Below are 19385 nucleotides of genomic sequence, written 5' to 3'. Positions count from 1 at the left end.
TTAAAATATTAATTCAAGATTGATTGATAGATAACAAACGTCCCAGTCAAATGATTTTAAATACATTCATGCTGCTATTCACATATCGATTCAATGTAAAAACTATTACAAAATAACATCTAACACACCAATATATTCCACGCTAAGAACCTTCGACTGTACGCCCTTCACAGCATCCTCTTACCAAACATCCACATGTTGATATCCTGTCATTATTCTGTAGCCCTGGAGATTGCAATTACCTGTATTTTGTGACAAATTTATAGGTATGTCTGTGAGTTTGTGTGTGTAGCTTGTAATTAGATAGAAGTCAAATGTACTTTAAGGTATTATGTCTTCTGTGTGTGCAATTTTTAGATTTTCTTAATGTACCTTGGTTTTTGTTTTGTTTGCTTTTCTGGTACTTTGGTAAAAAAAAAATAGATCAGTAAAATTATCTAAATGTCTGTCTGTAATTAAATAAACACCTGTACACAAACAACTGTCTCTATCCTGTGCTCTATCTCAGATTAATTATTATTTTTGAATCCGCCAAATTTGATTTAATAATTGAATATTTATATCCCTTGATTACTTTTTTATCTGACCTGAAAAGGTACAAAACCACTTTTTTTTTAACTTTTTGCTCGTATATTTTGTTGACTCCATCGGTACACTAACAAGTACGAAATCTTTGATTTCTTTCTTAATTAAGTATTTTAAACATTTTTCGTATCTTCTGCTGTAAAACGTCAATCATTTGATAGACAAAGAGTATTTGCGCCATTCACTATTGCATCAATTTTTGTCACTTGTCCTTCTGATACTCTGAAATCTATCCCAATTTTAAACCTTTAACCCTCGTAATAGAGTTCAAATTGCATTTTTAATTGAAAAGTAATGGATTAAGACGATTAATCACGCTAAGGTTCAGTGAACAGCGTTTTGTTTTAAATGAGTAAACGTGACATTGGTTTGGCTGATTTTTTTGTAAAAAGTACCAATTTTGGTGCCCAGGAAAGGAAATAGGAACTTTTGTTTCTTTACTTATCGCACTGAAATTATGATGGAATGCTGTTATCACGAAGTATTGACAGTTTAACCTAATGGCAAATACATTTTTAACTTTAAATAAACAATGCTCAATCTATTCTTTTATTAAAAAGACGATTGTTAACAGATCTATCTGTCTGTTTAGAACAATGTTGATTAAATTAGAATTAATTATGATATCAATATAATTAATGAAACATTGAAGAAGACCTTTCTTTGTAGGGAAAGGCATTTATTTAAAAAAATATCTATGAGATGGCTTCTATTATATTCAATATCATCTATAGAGAAGTATAATTACACTGACCTTAGCATGTATCGATGCTAATGAAATATCACTAAAGTGTTATTTCGTCATTATAAAATGGAACCATTGTAGAACAGTAACTGTTAATTATCCCACTAGGTCAGACTAGACTCAAGTATTTTATGAAGTAGAATCCTAAGGGAAATATCTCACCTGACCTATATTTTCTCGTATATATGGTTGTTTAAATCGTACTAGTAAATTACCTTTTACATAAAGCACTACTAGCTTATCGCCCGCGGCTTCGCCCGCTTTCTCTAAAACCATTTGAGATTTAAACTATCCTATCTCTCAAGTTGGATCGAACTGCACATGGTGTGCGAATTTTATTATAATCGGTTAAGTGGTTTAGGAGTCCATTGAGGACAAACATTGTGACACGAGATTTATATATATTAAGATGTATCAAGCTATAATATGTAATTTTGTGGAACGGACAAACTTCAACTATTCCTACCAAACTATATCCTATAGTACAAACAGTTTTTATAAGAATGTTTTAGCTATTTTTTTGTCACCACAAATTTCTAAATCTATCCTTTCCTTACAGCGAGATGAGGAAAAAGCCAACCTGATAGCAGAGCTCACAGCGCAGAATTCGCGGCTCACAACGCAGCTCAAAGAGTCGTCAGCCACCGAGGCACAGCTGCTGGCCCAGCTCGACGGCTTGAAGGACCAGTGCTCCATACGGATGACCAGCTTGAAGGTGAGTTTATCAATAGATATTATAAAACGACGGCTTCCGCTGCGTCTGTTTGTGATAAATTGAAATACTACTGCACCTATCTTCATACTTTTTTCACCATTGGACAACGTGATTCGCGATGCTGCGGGCGAAAGCTAAAGCGAAAGGAAAATTGGCATTTATTAAGAATTTTATATATTTAATTTTTAATTTATAGGTTTACCTGCGAATCACAATGAATCTTGAAATTGATTTAAATTTTAAATTTACCTAAGTATAAGATTCATATTGCATTATAGAAGGAACTTTAAAAATATATAATAGTAGCAATGAAAGTTAGAAAAGAAAACAAAAATTGAATTTCCTATTGAATAAACGAAATATATCAGATTTAAATGGCAAAACATGTATCATTAAACCACCAATCTAGTATTACTTTATTATCAATAGGACCACGTCCAAAGTCTAGACTCCCTAAAGTCTGAGCTAGCGCTGGTAACCGATAAGAAGGTAGACCTGGAGAGACGCCTGACCAGCTCGCTCCGGGACAAGGACAACCTTGCGCAGCAGTTGGAGGAGGCCAATGATAGGATCGCAGCTTTGGAGAGGCAGTTGAAGGAACAGGTAAGATGGCTTATAATAATGTACTAAAAATGGAACGTTCGAAGTTTCTTGATATTTTTAAATACGTTTAATATATTCTTAGTAAATACCTAATTCCCAATCAAATAAATAACTCTATAATGAAGCAGTTGCATTAGGAAAAGAAATATGAATTATAGTTACGCAGAAAAACGATTAAATTCTAATTGAATATTACAGAACATCGTAAGCAAGGTTGGATGAAATGAAAACACATGCGTTGAGAGCAATGTGTATATTTATTTCAAGATACCATTAAAACTATTTCTAGATACGCCTATTTAATATATCTATTAGTAGGTACTCTTGTGGTTTGTAGATCAAATTATGAAATTTTTATTAGTTTGTATTTATGATTGGAGCATTACTATATGCTGCTAACAATAAAAATTAAACATGGTTAAATCATGTGTTAAAAAAAGAGAATTTCATTCCATAACTACCGATTCTCTTAAATTTAAGTTCCAAGAGATTTTTTTTTGTACTTCTAGAATAGCTATATAATCGAAACGAGCACTACTATAATCATTTCTCGAACCATTTCGTTTTTACTGATCATAACTCTGATTAGGTTACCAGATGATGTTCAATTTATTTTTACTATTCTTTACTATCCTTTATTTTACTTATTTACTATTCCTTTTATACTTTACCATTATTTATTTATTATTTTTATAATTAACAGGAACACCTCTACCAAAACACAATTAAAGAGCTGCACCGTCTCCAAAGATCACACGATACCCTCGCGGAACGTATTGGAGCTCCCGAACCGACCAAAACTGTACGCTCCTTACACTCGGAGATGGAAACAGAGCCAGAGGAAGAGGGCTGGTTGAGGAGTGAAGCGGTCCAGGTGTTCAAGCAGTTGAGAAGCCTCGCGTTACAGCTGAACACGGGACATGATGATGATTCTGGTAAGTTAATACATATAAATTTATAATGAATATATCTTTAAAAAAGAGAGCCTACATCCACCTTCGACAACCGGTAACAGTCTTACAAAGGTAACTTTGTGGGCGGTGGTAACCAAATAAAAAAAATCCGATCACGAGACGGGATTCGATCCCGCGTCTTTCACGCCAATCCGGAGAGGACGCCTGACCAATTCGGCCTCCCGTGATCCCGCCAATTTTATTTTTATTTATTATAAATTAATATATTTATAAAACATTTGAATGCCATATAACTAAAAATATCAAATTCAATACCTAACAATAAAACCATATGTACTCAGATATCAGGAACGAACGTTGTCTGGTCACTGATGTCAAAATTAAGGTGGACGGTAGTCCTGTTTGTATACTTCTGCTGTAACTAGATGATGATACATTTTGAGGAAAACGTAATTTGATTTCTAAATACCTAACTAAGTATATTAATAATGGTAAATTAAGAATTTTGCGATTGGGTAACCATTTTTAGGGTTAAGACCATTAAGAGTTCCAATTTCTCAAAAAGAAATAGCATTCATTTTTTTAACAATTACTTTCTGTGGGTTTTATTTTGATAGATCTCTGTTATGTTAAAATTGACGCTTCTTTTTGTAGTGAATATTTTGAAATAGTTTTCTGGTATTTTCCATCCATAATTATTACAACGGAATTTCAACAATTCTTCAACAATTTCTGTTGTTTGCTGCGATGCGATTTTGCCCAACATGTAATGCGCAGACTCAGCGAACCTCAACTAATTAAACACGATATGATAATTACAAATCTTATGTAATGTGCTCTGAATGAAATTTGTTATATAAAGTTTATATTATCACATAGCAGTAATGTAAAACAACTTTGCCATGCAGCAAGAGGTCATATACATAGTTCAAAAAACCAAGCAATGGACAAGCGGGTTTTGATTCCTGCATCTAGATCGAATATTTCCTATTCCTTATTTTTTCTTTTAAAATATTTAAAATGTATTTGAATCAACGATCGGCCTAGTCATTCAATTGAATGTTCAATGAACGCGCTAGTCGTTCCTTGTTGCTCTTGTTTTTAACCGACGCTCCTAAAAACGAGGAAGATTCTCAATTCTTATCGTTTTTTTGTTTGTTCTGTGTATTTTACGATACTGTAGAAAAACATTATTATTGTCTTATAAATTGAATCAAGTATATTATTCAAAGGTTAGCTGTATTACTGCATTTCTTCCTTATGAATTCAATGCCGTGACTGTCCGTGCCATCCGCAACATTGTGACGTCATCATATTTGATACGATGGATTTATATGCTATGTCTATATTATTGGAATATTTGTTAACATCTTATTCATTTGTATGTTAGATTTGTTCTTCACGAGGTAAAGTTGCTTGTATGCTTATCTAGACTTGTCTATTACTATTATTTTTTTCAAATTATGTACGAAGTTGATCAGCTTTTGATTTTTGGTGAGTCCTTCCATTGAACAAACTTTCACGAGTGTACAATTAGTAGGATAGAGTATTAACTACTATTATAAATTCGACAGTGTGTTTTTTTGTTTGTCTCTATGTTACGTCGCACTGAAGTAATTTTGTTATAATATGATTTTGTACCTAGAGATAGGTTATACATCATATGTCTTATAGGCTATTTATTACGGTGAAACCTCTCATTCCCAAAATTTATTAAATAAACGTAACATAAAATTATTTACAGCAGTAACTTAAAATGCAAACTCCGTTAAGCACCTGATACTTAAACAATACCCGTCAAGTAACTAAGTTAATCAAGTTGAGACGTTGTAACTCCACTTTTTTAGCCTGCACTTGATGTTTCAGTTAGGGTTGCTGATTCATATAATTAGTATTCATTTAAAGAAAATAATATTAATGACAATGCACAGGTACTTAATATAATATTCGGCATAATTTAGATCCTGCAAAATTTTTATTGCGAAGTATCTACATTAGGCATGCATTACATGCAATGTTACCTAATAATATAATGGAAAACATTGAAAACACGTCATGTCTTAGAAGTAATTTTGTTTTAGTACGTTGCGTTGCTTCAATATATTGAACACATTTTAAATTGTATTATAATACTGTAAATATGTCATTTTTCAATAACAAGCACTTAAAATTCTATTAAATCATTGGTAATTTTTCATCCATTTTTTTTCTCATTTCGCTAAAAACCATGAAGGTTGACAACCCTACTTACATGGGGTTATAAATAATCCAGTCGGTCTGTTATAAAACCGGGTCTATTACATTTAGCTGTACATCTGTCTGTACGTAATTTTATTGGCATTATCCAGCACTTAGATAAAGATATATTTCAACAAGAAACATTATCTAGATATATTATTGTTGCCATTTTTCTTACAGATTAGATAATAAATATCGTGAATATAATATAAAAAATGTTTTGCAAGAAGTAATGATAAATGATTCTAGAATCAGATAATAATAGAAATACATATGTTTCACATATTTATGTAACATCACAACCCCATCATAAACTAAACACTATACAGGGTGTAATCGTTAAGTGTGCACGGGCGATTATTTCGTAACTATTGCAGATATCAAAAAAACTTGAAACTTATATCGAAAGCTCTTTACCTAACGAGTAAAATGACAATATTTTTTTTTTAAGGGCCCTTAGTAGGTGAACACGGCAAAATGGACTGTTTTCTATGAGCTATAATTGAAAATATTGAAGTTTTTTCGCACTGGAATTTCTAATATGTATTACAGAACGTATGTGTGATGGGATGACTGTTTCCAAAACACGATTGGAAAAATTTTGCTCGATAAAAAAAATTCCTGAAGTTATCTCTAAAATATCATATAAATGCTCATTACAACCGTATTTTACGATAATAATTCGTATAAAATCACAAATATATAGGTATTTACCTTGTCGATTTCGTGACTGTTTTAGATTTTGAAAATACTAAATATTTTCATTCACTTTTTGATAAAAATGTGAATGGCGCTTACGATTTTTAGTTTCGAGCACGTTGATTCCATACTAAACGCGGACCCCCTCACCGCTTACCTCAGGCCCGAATAGCTGAATTTTCGCTGACCGCCTAACCCCCCTTAATAAAACGAGACATATCCAAAAATGTTACATTAAACACTCCTGATAATATATAGCCTATACTCAATATCCTTCCTCGATTAAAGCTATCAAAGGAAATGTTACATAAGGCGCTGTATGTGAAAAATGATTTTCCCGATTTTCCCGCGTTTCTGTTAAAAAGTTTTTTGAATTTTCTTTGCTACAAACCTTACGGAGCCAGAGACTTTTCCAACGAATGCAAAACCGTGGAAATCGGTTCGTGCGTTCTGGAGTTATAGCGTCAGGAAGGAAAACCCGACTTATTTCTATATAGAAAAAAGAAGATGACAAATGCAATCGTTACAAAACAAATCATTGCACACATTTCTATATAACGAGTACATTGCACACATATGCAAATAGCTATGTACTTGCTTAACCTTACATGTCACTAATTTAGATCGTGAAAGTTACGTATGTATGAAATATTACAAATCTAGCTAATTCGCTAAGTTTTGTCATAAACTAAATTAATTCAGCTTGCTCATTTACAAATAAAAGTGCGTAATCATAAAAATGTATGCGTTTTATAAGCGCAAGAGGTCTTGTCAAAATTATGTAACTAAAGAATCATGGTCTTACCACAAAACAATTTAAACACAGTTTAACTTTAAACGGGGGATCTGTCACTTTAATAGTCACACTTGTCTATGTGAAATATGACAAAATCAGATTAAAGAGAACCCGCGCTTAAAGTTAAACCCTGTCTAAATTTTTTTGTGGTAAGACAGTCGAAGTTTAAAATTTTAGTGACATGATTCTATCGCATGCTTTAAAATCCTATCTACTGATATTATAAATGTAAAATGTATAAATAAATAGTTCAGGACAATTTTCACACATGGCACGATCTGATCCCATACTAAGCTTTCGCTTGTGTTATGGAAACCAGATGGCTAAACATACACATATAATTTTAAATAAACACTTATATAGATAATTAACACCCAGACACAGAGCAAACATCTATGTTCATCACACAAATATTTGCCCCGGGTGGGAATAGAACGCACGACCTCTGGCTTGGAAGGCAGGGCCAACCAACCAAGCCAACCGGTCATGTATGTCATTTTTGTTGAAATATCACGCAATTATAGCTGATCAGATCTGTATGGAATTTGGTGTAGTAATAGATAATTGCCTGGATAAAAATATAGGCGGTCCGCGACATTGAAATGTAGATGTTATAAAATATTAAGCTTCCGTCCGATTTTCGGTCCTGAATTTAATCATCACTACATTGTATGAAACAAAGTCGCTTTCTCTGTCCCTATGTCTCTTTGTATGCTTAAATCTTTAAAACTACGCAACGGACTTTAATGTGGTTTTTTTAATAGATATAGTGATTCAAGAGGAATTGTTTAGTATATAATTTATTAGGTTTTATTCAAAGCGGGCGAAGCCGCGGGTGGAATAGATACTAGTATAGGATACGAGAACGATTTCAGTACTATATACATTTTATTTCAAATTTCGCAACAGCATTCATTTTCTTTACTGAATCTAACATAAATCAAGATAAAACAACATAAAATTCATCACTGTTCTATTTTAGAGTGTTGACAAACATCGTGACACGAGATATTTTTTATATACATGTTACATAATACTTATATTGTTCCAGTCTAGATTGCCTGAGCATGGCTTTCACAACTTTCAACGTGATTAAGCTGATATTGTCACTATACATTATGGAGACAATGATCGCGGGTTCCATTCCTGGTTCGGACAAAATGTAAAATAGATAGATTTTTTTATTATTCGTCTTATTAGAAATTGGTCAGTATAAGTTGAAACATGTGTTCATTACAAATCTTATCAGAATTATCTGATAAAGTGTAAAAATAATAAGAATTATGATACGAAGCAAATAAACATATTTGCACAACATCGACTTGCTACACAACTAAGTAAATAAGGTACACAAACGGATATCACCATCGAAATGATCCATACCCAAAAGGTTCATTACTTTTGACCATTTGGTACAGTCCACAGATTAGCGCCAGGTTCAACACCCGGGTTGTCAACCTCCAACAATAGGACTGACCTTTCGTCACGAATGCTAACTGCACTACACGTATCGCTTGTTTTATCTAGATTATTTTGTGCTGACAAAGCATTAGTAATAATTATACGAGATTAATGTTAGGATATTTTCATATATGTCCTAACTCCTAACTGTCCTTTGAGTCATTTTTCTTGGGCATTTTATTAAGGACATCATTAATGTGTCTGCTCTTCGGTTCTTAGATAATACTAGATTATTTTGGTGTAAACCGAAGATCCTTGGCTCTTAAGAGCACGAAAAAGCATAATTTTAATGTAAATTTAAGTTAGAAGATTTCGGGAAATAGGCTGGTCTTATTTGTTTTACTATTCTTGACGAGAAACTTAAAATTTATTAGACTAACAACTAGTTAATTCGGTTTTGGCACTCTAAAGTTCGAAACAATAGACTAATTGTCTTCTAACCTACATCTGTCATTAATAGAAACTGCTTCATATTATATTAAAAGTTAAAACAGGACTATCGAACAAATAAATTTCTTTGTTTCCACCCGGTTGCCTAGCAACGGATATCATTGATTTAACCTTAAATGAGGTTGTTAAACGCTGAAATTTATTACTTCTAAATTTGGAGCAAATTGGAACTTTCTACCTAACTGTAATAGGGTAGGAGCTATGACATGGATTGACCAAAAAATACCATAAGCCTATTGTGAATGTTTCAGGTTGTTCCAATTTTTCATTCTATACCATATTATTTCCTTCTGGGAGGGTATTGAAAGTTGATGCCTTAAGATGATCGAATGTGGAAAGGATGCAGTTAGGAATAGGCATTGGAATTTCCTTTGCTTGTACACAATACTTTAAATTAAATTAATATTAAAAGGTCCTGATTTACGTAGCTCCAAAATTATCAAGCCTAAAGTGGTTTCCGTTTCCGTTTAATTTTAAATTCAATAGGAAATTGTAAATCTAAGCTTATCGATCCATCGTTATATCCAAAGTCTACAGAATGCGGATTACTGTCAACTTAGCGATTTTACACGCTTCTCACTTATATTATGTGGAGAGAGTTGTGATGGTCCAATAAATGATAATGCAAGCGACACTCATCTTAATTGAATTTCCTGTCTTTTTCCTTCTACCCTAAAGAGATAAAAAAATCCATACTAATATTATAAATGCGAAAGTAACTCTGCCTGTCTGTCTGTTACTCAATCACGCCTAAACTACTGAACCAATTTGCATGAAATTTGGTATGGAGATATTTTGATTCCCGAGAAAGGACATGGGCTACCTGTTATTGCGAAATATGTACGTAAGTCGGGGCGGACCTCTAGTAGAAAATATTTACACTTCTTAAGTCATTTTATAGTTTTTGTACGACGGTGTCAATCAGCTTAAATTTGGTACAAATCTGATAGGTCCAATTTATTATAAGATCCCTTGCAAAAGACATGTTTTTAATTGGCAAATCCAACTTCTAAATACGTTTTACATCAAAACAGCTATACGTGGTTGCTAAATGCGGAATCTGAGATGACTCAGTGTCACGATCTCTTAAGAAATCGTTGACATCGTGTTGACATAGTATTTTATATTTAACTATGTGTGCCCCGCGGTTTTACCCACCGGTTCATTGCGAACCGTTACGCATGCATTGTTTTGCTTCTTTCTGGTTTTTTCAAGCGTCTTCAAAGAGGTATTGTCAATTATTTTTCAGGTTAGATAGAGTTTGAGAGATAATTTTTAATTACTGATCCGTTCCTATTGATCATAGCGTGATGTTACATAGCCTACCTCGATGTATGAACTTAGTAGATCCTGAACTTAGCGTACCTATATCACCAAATAAACAAATTGTTCAGCTTTATATATCAACTTTTCTAAATACATAAAATACTAAGTTACAATAAGTTGCCTACCTCAGAAATGGATTGACCGATCATTATGAAATACACACATCAACAAAATCTATGTGTAAATAAACATTCATGAACACTGCATGACACGTAACATAAGAAATGTGTCCTGGCTGAACTGAGTGAACTTGTTATAACGATTCTAAAGTTCTTCTTCTAAAGAAGGCTAACTGAATGTTTGTGTTTGTATATCAGCTATAAATATTCCTATCCTTCATTGCAGGTCTCCACTCAGACCTATCAATATCCTCGCTCGACGGAGACGAAGGTGAGACCCTCCGTCGTGGAGCCCTGCTAGCCGCGTGCGCGGACGCAGTCGCCGCATACGCGACGCTTGAAGGCTCACGAGTGCGGGACTCGATCGCCGCGCACGCACGACGGGCGATGGAGCGAGAGAGACAGATCGATGAAAAGAATGAGATGATTGCTGAACTGTCATCTAAGGTATGTTTTTTGTAGAAAAAAAAATTTTTTTTTTTCAATTTTTTTGTGGATTTTTTGTGTTTATGTTTAAGTTTAGGGGTATTGTAGTGTTGGCATTGTGGACAGTGGAGATGAATAAATAAAACAGAGTTGGGACAATACTATTTAGGCAATTAATTAATATGGTTATTGGTTATGAGTTATGACTATGTTAGAATTTAGGTCGTGGACAAACTGTTCTTTAAATTGGTTAAAAGTTTATTGTTGTTTTATTCTATAAAAATTATGTCTGTGCAGTTTAAATTATACCATATCAAACATCGAGACAAAATAATATGCTCTTTATAACTATTATTCTACATCAACCTTGTGCAATTTCTCCAACACAAACACTATAACTAGAAAAAGAATATGCCAACTGTTACCTCCTCGAATTTTCTTTCCACACACACGCAAAGTAATGTAATACACGCACACCAATACCAAAATTTGACCCGTTACTGATTTTAAGAGCTTATATCCAAATCTGTTAATAATACCATAGTATACCATTCTATCTTGTCTCATCAGTCTAATCAAAAAGAGTATAAGAAGATACATTGCACAAATACGATTGTGTGAATTTGTTTCAAATGTTTACGTAAGCCAAAATTACGGCTGATAATCTGAGTTACACTTACAACATGATTGCAGTCCGATCGAATCATCGAGTTTTATGTATTTGCGATAAGTAATCGATGTTTGGTTTATTTCCATTAAAATTTGCATCATTTTGGCAATGGTTTAATTCCAATTTGCAACATTTTTAAATTAAGTTTTGTAAAAAATGTTTGGGTTTTTATTATGTGTTGAATAAGAATATGGAAGAAAAGATCAGAAATGATAAGATTTTGTATTTTATGAGATTGGAATGGATGATCTGGATTAATGATTCACAAATTACAAAAAATACACTGCTTATTGCATTTATAATAAAAAATATTATGTAATAATATGTTGAAAATAATAAAAATATCTAATAAATAGAAATAATAAAATCGGTTTCCTCCTAAAAAATATCCTACAAAATACATTTTGATATAGCAGTTCCGAGGATAAACGTATTAAAACTTCTATATAACATTCTAACAAGTAACAATACAACAAAAAAACTGTTCAAAAAATGTTCCATAAATGGTCAATTACACCTACATGCTCGTGAAATCGCGAATCAATTTATTTCAATCGACACACCGTTGTTCACAGTTAGTTGTTAGGTGCCAATGACTGCTTTTTACGAGAATATGCTCGAAATATTTAAGGAACAGAAAAAAAACGATTTTACGCGAGATTCGAACAATTTTATTTGGTATATTATATTGATTCAGATGGTTGTTAATTATCTAAATAGATGGCCCCTTAGATATATAAAAAAGAGCGTGTTTGCCGAGCATACGTGTCAGAAGTGAAATTTCTTTGGCAAGGTTCAAAGATACCAAAAATCGTCGCTTTACTCCATGACTTGACGGTATTGTTATGATGCGAACTTGAAATTTTACTCTCAACACGTCTAAAGAAGTTTCACTTCAAAAAAGTAAGTTGAAAAAATTCGGTTGGTGAGGCGGGCGACTAAATATTTGTTTAAATTTTAAACAATGTTAAAAAACTAATAATAAAAATATTATAGGATATTCATTCATTCTAATTCTCCTAGCTACGTTTTTATTGTATTAGGACAGAAATATATTCTCCTTTTTTGTTAAAAACAAAAATAAAAGTCAACCATTGTGTCTCAGAATACCAATACATATTTGAACTATGTTTAGTTAAATCTTTGAATTAATTTATTTCGCATACATAATTATTGAATAAAAAACACAGGTCTGACCATAAAATCAATTTCTTATGTATATTTTAAAGTAATTTATACATAAATTCTCGCTAAATTGATAAAATAAAAGGAAAACACACATTTAAATAATAAATATTTAAAAATTTCGCCGGTTTTATATCGCATTAACTTAAATTCACTTTCACTTACATTTTCTAACTTTCCGGGTCACTTATTGTTTCCTTGAAAAAACTTTTGGACTATCAGTAAGAAGCATTCTCGGTTACGGTTTAGCCGTTCTCAATAGATACGTGGTAAAGAATTTATAATCGCTTTAAACGTATCACCAAACTTACATAAAATCATGCAATGCAAACCCCATTAAAATCTGTCTATCTATTTTCTAGATAAGTTCGTCTAAAACAATTTTTTTTAACTTTACATTTTGCTGTTAACTGTTAACTAATTTTTGTTTGAAAATTTGTATTTTCAGGCTTTCTATAAAAAAAAAGTAAACGAGTAAATACGCTGGCATACATTAGTCATATACATCCTTAATATGATATCATTTAATTTATAGAAAATATATCGCCTACGCATCTGCCCACGTTTTTCTTTTAAGGATACTTGACCATTTTGGCTATGGTCATTTCCATTTTTGTCGATGTGGTCAAAATCTACATTTGGTCTTAGATCATAAAATCTGCCATTTATATACTAGAATTAATAAGTTCTAAATAAAAGCAGTGTTAAAACGTGTTTTAAGGTTAAATTTTATATCCTGATGAAATATAGAATTCTAGGTGGTGAAAATGTGCGTTTATTTTTTATAGCTTTTAACTATTTACACGTAAAACAGCTGAACCGATCTAGATAAAATTTGATTTCTATTGTTTGGTACAAAGATAGATTAGAATAAATAAATTAGAGTAGTTAAAAATATGGTCCCAAAACTTTTGACAAATAAAAATCTGTTTTATATATAAAAATACAGCATGACCTAATGCTATTCACAAGGAAATAAAAAATAAAAAACATTTACATATTTACTTATATGGTCTTTAAATAAATACCATTTATTTTGAACGTCGGTTTGTGAATGTCAAAGAAATAAATGCAGTGAAAGTGTACAGCCTTCATTTTAATATTTTTCCAAGGCCGTAGTGTAGTGCTTATTTAGTTAAAAGTAAATACGGGTGTGAGATAATAGCTCGTAATTAGGTAATGGAGTCTAGAACCTAATTGAAAGTTGTATATATGTAAGTATGTATACGTTGGTGTGTTGGTATGAGTCATGGTGATCTATTTACAAATGTTATAGTTGAAATGTACAGATGGAGGTTTTTAATATCGATACAATTTTTTGCAATAACAAAATGGAATGAAAGCATACCTTGATAGATTTTTTTTTCTACTACATATTCATTCGCTGAATATACCATTTTAAAAGATGCTCTTTTAATTATTGTGTGTGGAGGTATTGTTTAGCCTTTTATGGAAATAGGATCAGATGTCTTAGAACTACATCCAATATGTAGTCCTTTTTTTTAATTTTTCACTTTTAAGCAATCGATGCTTTCCAATCTTATTCAATTTTCCATATCATTCTCTCCACCTATTTTTAGTCATATAATTTTTTTACGTCATTACTATCAACATATCCTTTGTGTAGAGGTACGTACATACTTGTTTTATTCAATAATTAAGAGTTTAAAAAAATAAAAATGTCCATTTCAGCTGTCAGTAGCCGAAGTAGAACTCCGCGCAGCAGCAGAAGAACGGGATAAACTCATGAACGACGTGAACGACACGAGCCTGCAAAACGATGAGGCGGTGTCCCGCGCGAGGCAGGAGAGAGACGAAGCTATCGAGAGGAAGAAGGCCGCTGAGGTGATCCTATCCTACTAATATTATAAATGCGAAAGTTTTTGAGGATGTGTGTGTGTGTGTGTGTTTGTTACTCTTTCACGCAAATACTACGGAACTGATTACAATGAAATTTAGCACACATATAGAGGGTAACTTGGATTAACACATAGGATAGGGATTATCCCGGAAATCTCACGGGAACGGGAACTATGCGTGTTTTTCTTTGAAAACGCGAGCGAAGCCGCGGGTGGAAAGCTAGTTATATATAAAATAAAGTCGTGTTAGTTCCGACCGGATTTGCCTAAAAAATTGGCGGGGAGCTTACCAGGAAAAGGACATAGGATACTTTTCATTCGTAAAAATTTGAAAAAAGTACTTCTATAGCTTATGTGTGTTATTTTTATACATAATCTACATCATTGTTAAGCATTTTTGGTAAGCAAATATTGTAAATAGTCATATTTAATCTTCAGCAAAGAGTTTATGAGCCCACGAAGGTTTCTGAGTTGGTACAACCAATCATCGACAGCTAGCCGACGCCAGGGTTAGAATTAGAAATTCCATTTCAACAATAAACTTACAACCTTTCAAATACAATAAGAAATAAAGTTATAAATTTATAAAGAATAGAAAAAATTCGATCACGAGGCGGGACTCGAACCCGCATTCTTCGCGCCATTCCGGGGCGGATGCCTAACCAACTCAGCCACTCGTGACCCGCCTGAGCAAAATCGAATTTATTCTATTCTTTCTGTTTTATGTGTCTTAAGGGACACACTGCGCGCCATCTATTGAGATGATTTTTTCTATTCTTCATCGTGATCGATTTTTTTCTATTCTTTATAAATTTATATTTATAAATCATTTGAATGCCATAAAAACCAAAAAAATATAAATTCAAAAAATAAAGTTATTCAAGAAATATTAGTATAAATTATCTTCGTATTATTACAATAACCATTATGAATATTAAATCTTGATTTTGAACTTATTGTATGTAAAATTATTTTATGTAACATATTCTCCATGTAAAGCGACTAACACTAAAATTCACTTGTCCTAATGCAGGTGTCTCTGGCGAAGACCCGAGTGGAGCTGATGCAGGCGAACAGCCAGCTGTACGAGGCGGTGCGACAGAAGATCGACCTCGGGCAGCAGCTCGAGCAGTGGCAGGTATGTGGTCATCATCATCATCATCATCATCATTATAATTGCCATAATCATGTTTATATCAAAATCGCTATTATCGTCAATATGAGCTATTATATCATTGTTATCTATATTTTTAACCGACTTCAAAAAAAAGGAGGAGGTTATCAATTCGGCCGGTATATTTTTTTTTTATGTATGTACACCGATTACTCCGAGGTTTCTGAACCGATTTACGTGATTCTTTTTTTGTTCGATGCGGGATGGTGTCGAATTGGTTCCATAAAAATTTTATTCGGATAGGCCCTGTAGTTTTTATTTTATGAGCATTTTTGTCTGTAGGTATTTGTAAATTTTGCAAGTGCAAGTTTGAAGTCGGTTGTTTTTAACGCAGTTATCACTTGTTTTCATAATTATCATACACAATATCATCTGCACGTAAATCTACATACAAACAACAACCATAAGTAGGTAACACTATCATCATCATCATAATTTTGTTCATCATCTTCTATATTATAATCATAATTATCATCATCATCTACACTATAAAAATTATTATTCAACATATTATATTAACAAGCGTCATTATCAATTTCATTCCTTATTATTGTTTATACATTATCATTATCATCTATTCTATTATTATCACCACCATTGTTATTATCAACAGTATCATCATTAATATTATCATCGTCACCGATATTATCATTGTCATCTACATCATCCCCAGCATCATTATAATCATAAACACTATCACGGTCTTCATCATTATTATTATCAATCTACTTCTTGTTTCTTTTAAATAGCAAAAATGTAAAATACATTGCAATAGGGAATATGCATAAAATTTTAAATGGCCTAAAATATTTTTTTCTCGAATACTTATTATCGTAATATTATAATGAAAAGGATTTTTTTTTATTTACTTATTATTTACACCCCTAAAATAATATTCAAAAAGTGCAAAATAAGGGAGCGAAATTCAAACTTCCAAAACGCGCCACCACAGCTCGAACGAAATGTGACGTCATCTGATACGACATTGTATTCATCACTCCATAGTAAACACTAAGGTAAACACCCACTGGACGTGTCATGTGACGTCACGCAAAGCGCGCGCACAATGGCGGCGTTTGAACTGCTTAAATTTTTTAAAAGTTTTGAATTTCATTTTTAAAAATATCTAGAGTATTCTGAAACCCATTTATATTTTTTTCTACGTTATAAAATAGTAAACTATTAATTTAAGACAAAAAAGAAAAACATGAATATTCCCCATTGACCAAATTAGACGTACTTTTTTCTCTTTTTCTAAAACTTTGAATATCTCGTAAACCAAGAGTAACAAAATATATTTTTCTGAATCGCAGTCAACCTATATCTGTTGTTATCACTATCCATTTATTCCTATACATCCTGTTTAAGAACACTATACTGATAATGAATCAATTCTTCCAGATGGACATGCAAGAGCTGATAGAAGAGCAGATGAAACACAAGCTAACATCGGAGAAACGTCGCAAGTTACCTGCGCCTGCGCCTACACCTAGCCGTGCTAGTAGACTGTTGGGATTGTTCCATCGGTGATGAGAACACCCTGTATATCAGATTCATAAATGTATATTGATATGAAATCTAATTTTCGATCATTGTCATTATAAATATACAGTGGTGGACGTTTAATTAGGAACACGTAACACGATGAAGTAGGCATCATATTTATTGAAGTGAATCTTCTTTATCGGGATTGGAAAAAATATAGTGTAACATTTTTTCGTTACGCGTGACATTTTTTATCATTTAACATGTTTTGTGTAACAAAGTATTGAAGATAAATCATTATTTCATATTATATATGATCATATATGTAGTAGATAAACATATGAAATAATGCTTAGTCTCTAATACTTTGTTACACAAATGTTAAATAAATATGATGCCTACTTCATCGTGTTACGTGTTTCTAATTAAATGTCCACCACTGTATAGAACTATCAAGTTAAATTTTCAATTGTCATCGGTTTTCCTTGAGACAAAACCCTGTCTGTGTATGTGCATACGATATATGTATTTTTAATTATATGTGTGCCTTATAATAATTTGAACATGCTGTATATTTTGTGCTCTTTCATTGGTGATCAAAAGAACACCCTGTGTATTGCATACTTGATAAATATCTATTCATATATTTCTGTTAAAAAACAAGACTTATATATGATTATACAGCATGTTCTAATTGTTAATTAATATTGAAGGTATATTATTATCCATCTGCATATCCCTTACAATTTACATGATTACAATTATTTTTAAGAACCTGTATATGTTATGTATTGAAAAAATAAGACATAGAAAAATAGACCAACATTTTAAAAACAGCATTGTAAGTTGTTAGAAAAGGAATAACTTTAAATGCCTATTTAAGTAAATAAACATTTTCAAAGTTTCCCCAACTTATCGAACTTCATTTTAAGTCATCACAAAAAGTCAAAACTTTTGACAGCTGTCAATGCTGCTTTTTTAAATTCCCGCCATAATAGTCAAATGTTTTATTTTTTATTTTCTACAATTTAACTTCATCGAAGTATGCGCATTCACAGTGATACTCGTATAAAAATATTATTATGTATAATTAATTTTTATCCTTTTATGCACGTAGGTAGTTAATTTTGTGCAATAGCACTTAATAATATCTTTTAATTTATAAAATATTTTATAGTTGACGGTACAACATATTCCGAATTCGAATGTACATACATAACGAACGATTTTTATACAATTTTAACCGACTTCAAAAAGGAGGTTCTATATTCAATTTTTTTTATGTCGGCCATTTTGTTAACAGTCTCTTACCGTCCATTTTATGTAAATAACACATAGGTATAAAATAATCATATATTGCAATGCACTTAGAATTTATAGAATAGATTAGATATTACAGGCATAGGGCGTGGTTTTTATTTAGTATTTATCTTTAATCTATTTTAAACATCAAATCGAAAGAGAATCGCAAAAATCGCAGTTTGGTCTGTGAGATTTCTTATTCGATTGCTTATTTTTTTATCTAAATTATATTTGCACGTTAAAAAATTACCGTTAAATATAATTTACCAGTCAAGCGAAATTCTTGTACAAATTTTTCAGTATTCACACAAAGACGAAATACTAAATAAAAACCAATGCCCAAAAAAGGCCATCACATTATAATCATTTAATAGCCATATTATGAATAGAAACGATCTGCTACAATACTAATAAAATACTTTATGAATTTTTAACATAAGTAAAAAAATTACAAGACGTGCCTTAACCGAGAGAAAATTGTTTAAAAAAAAAATCACGCCTTTCTGTGCCTTAAATTTTATTTTAACAACTAGCAGCTCCGCGCGGTTTCACCCGCGTGGCTCCACTCGTGTTGGTCGTAGCGTGATGATATATTATAGCCTTTCTCGATAAATGAGCTATCTAACACCAAAA

At 32.1% G+C, this 19385-nt stretch overlaps 1 protein-coding gene across 1 annotated transcript in view; it reads left to right on the top strand.

Moving 5' to 3' along the window:
- Nucleotides 1-19275, top strand: part of LOC123700363 (bicaudal D-related protein homolog) — a 101064-nt gene extending 81789 nt beyond the window's left edge. The window contains exons 3-9 of the mRNA XM_045647558.1: nt 1890-2045; nt 2475-2648; nt 3352-3583; nt 10878-11098; nt 14625-14777; nt 15825-15929; nt 17367-19275. Coding sequence (XP_045503514.1) covers nt 1890-2045; nt 2475-2648; nt 3352-3583; nt 10878-11098; nt 14625-14777; nt 15825-15929; nt 17367-17495 — 1170 coding nt within the window. The 3' untranslated portion in view covers nt 17496-19275. The remainder of the gene's footprint in view (nt 1-1889; nt 2046-2474; nt 2649-3351; nt 3584-10877; nt 11099-14624; nt 14778-15824; nt 15930-17366) is intronic.
- The last annotated feature ends 110 nt before the right edge of the window (nt 19276-19385 follow it).

The sequence above is a fragment of the Colias croceus genome, chromosome 19, assembly GCF_905220415.1.
Source record: "Colias croceus chromosome 19, ilColCroc2.1".
Classification (NCBI taxonomy): Eukaryota; Metazoa; Arthropoda; class Insecta; order Lepidoptera; family Pieridae; genus Colias; species Colias croceus.
This window is presented reverse-complemented; position numbering and strand designations above follow the sequence as displayed.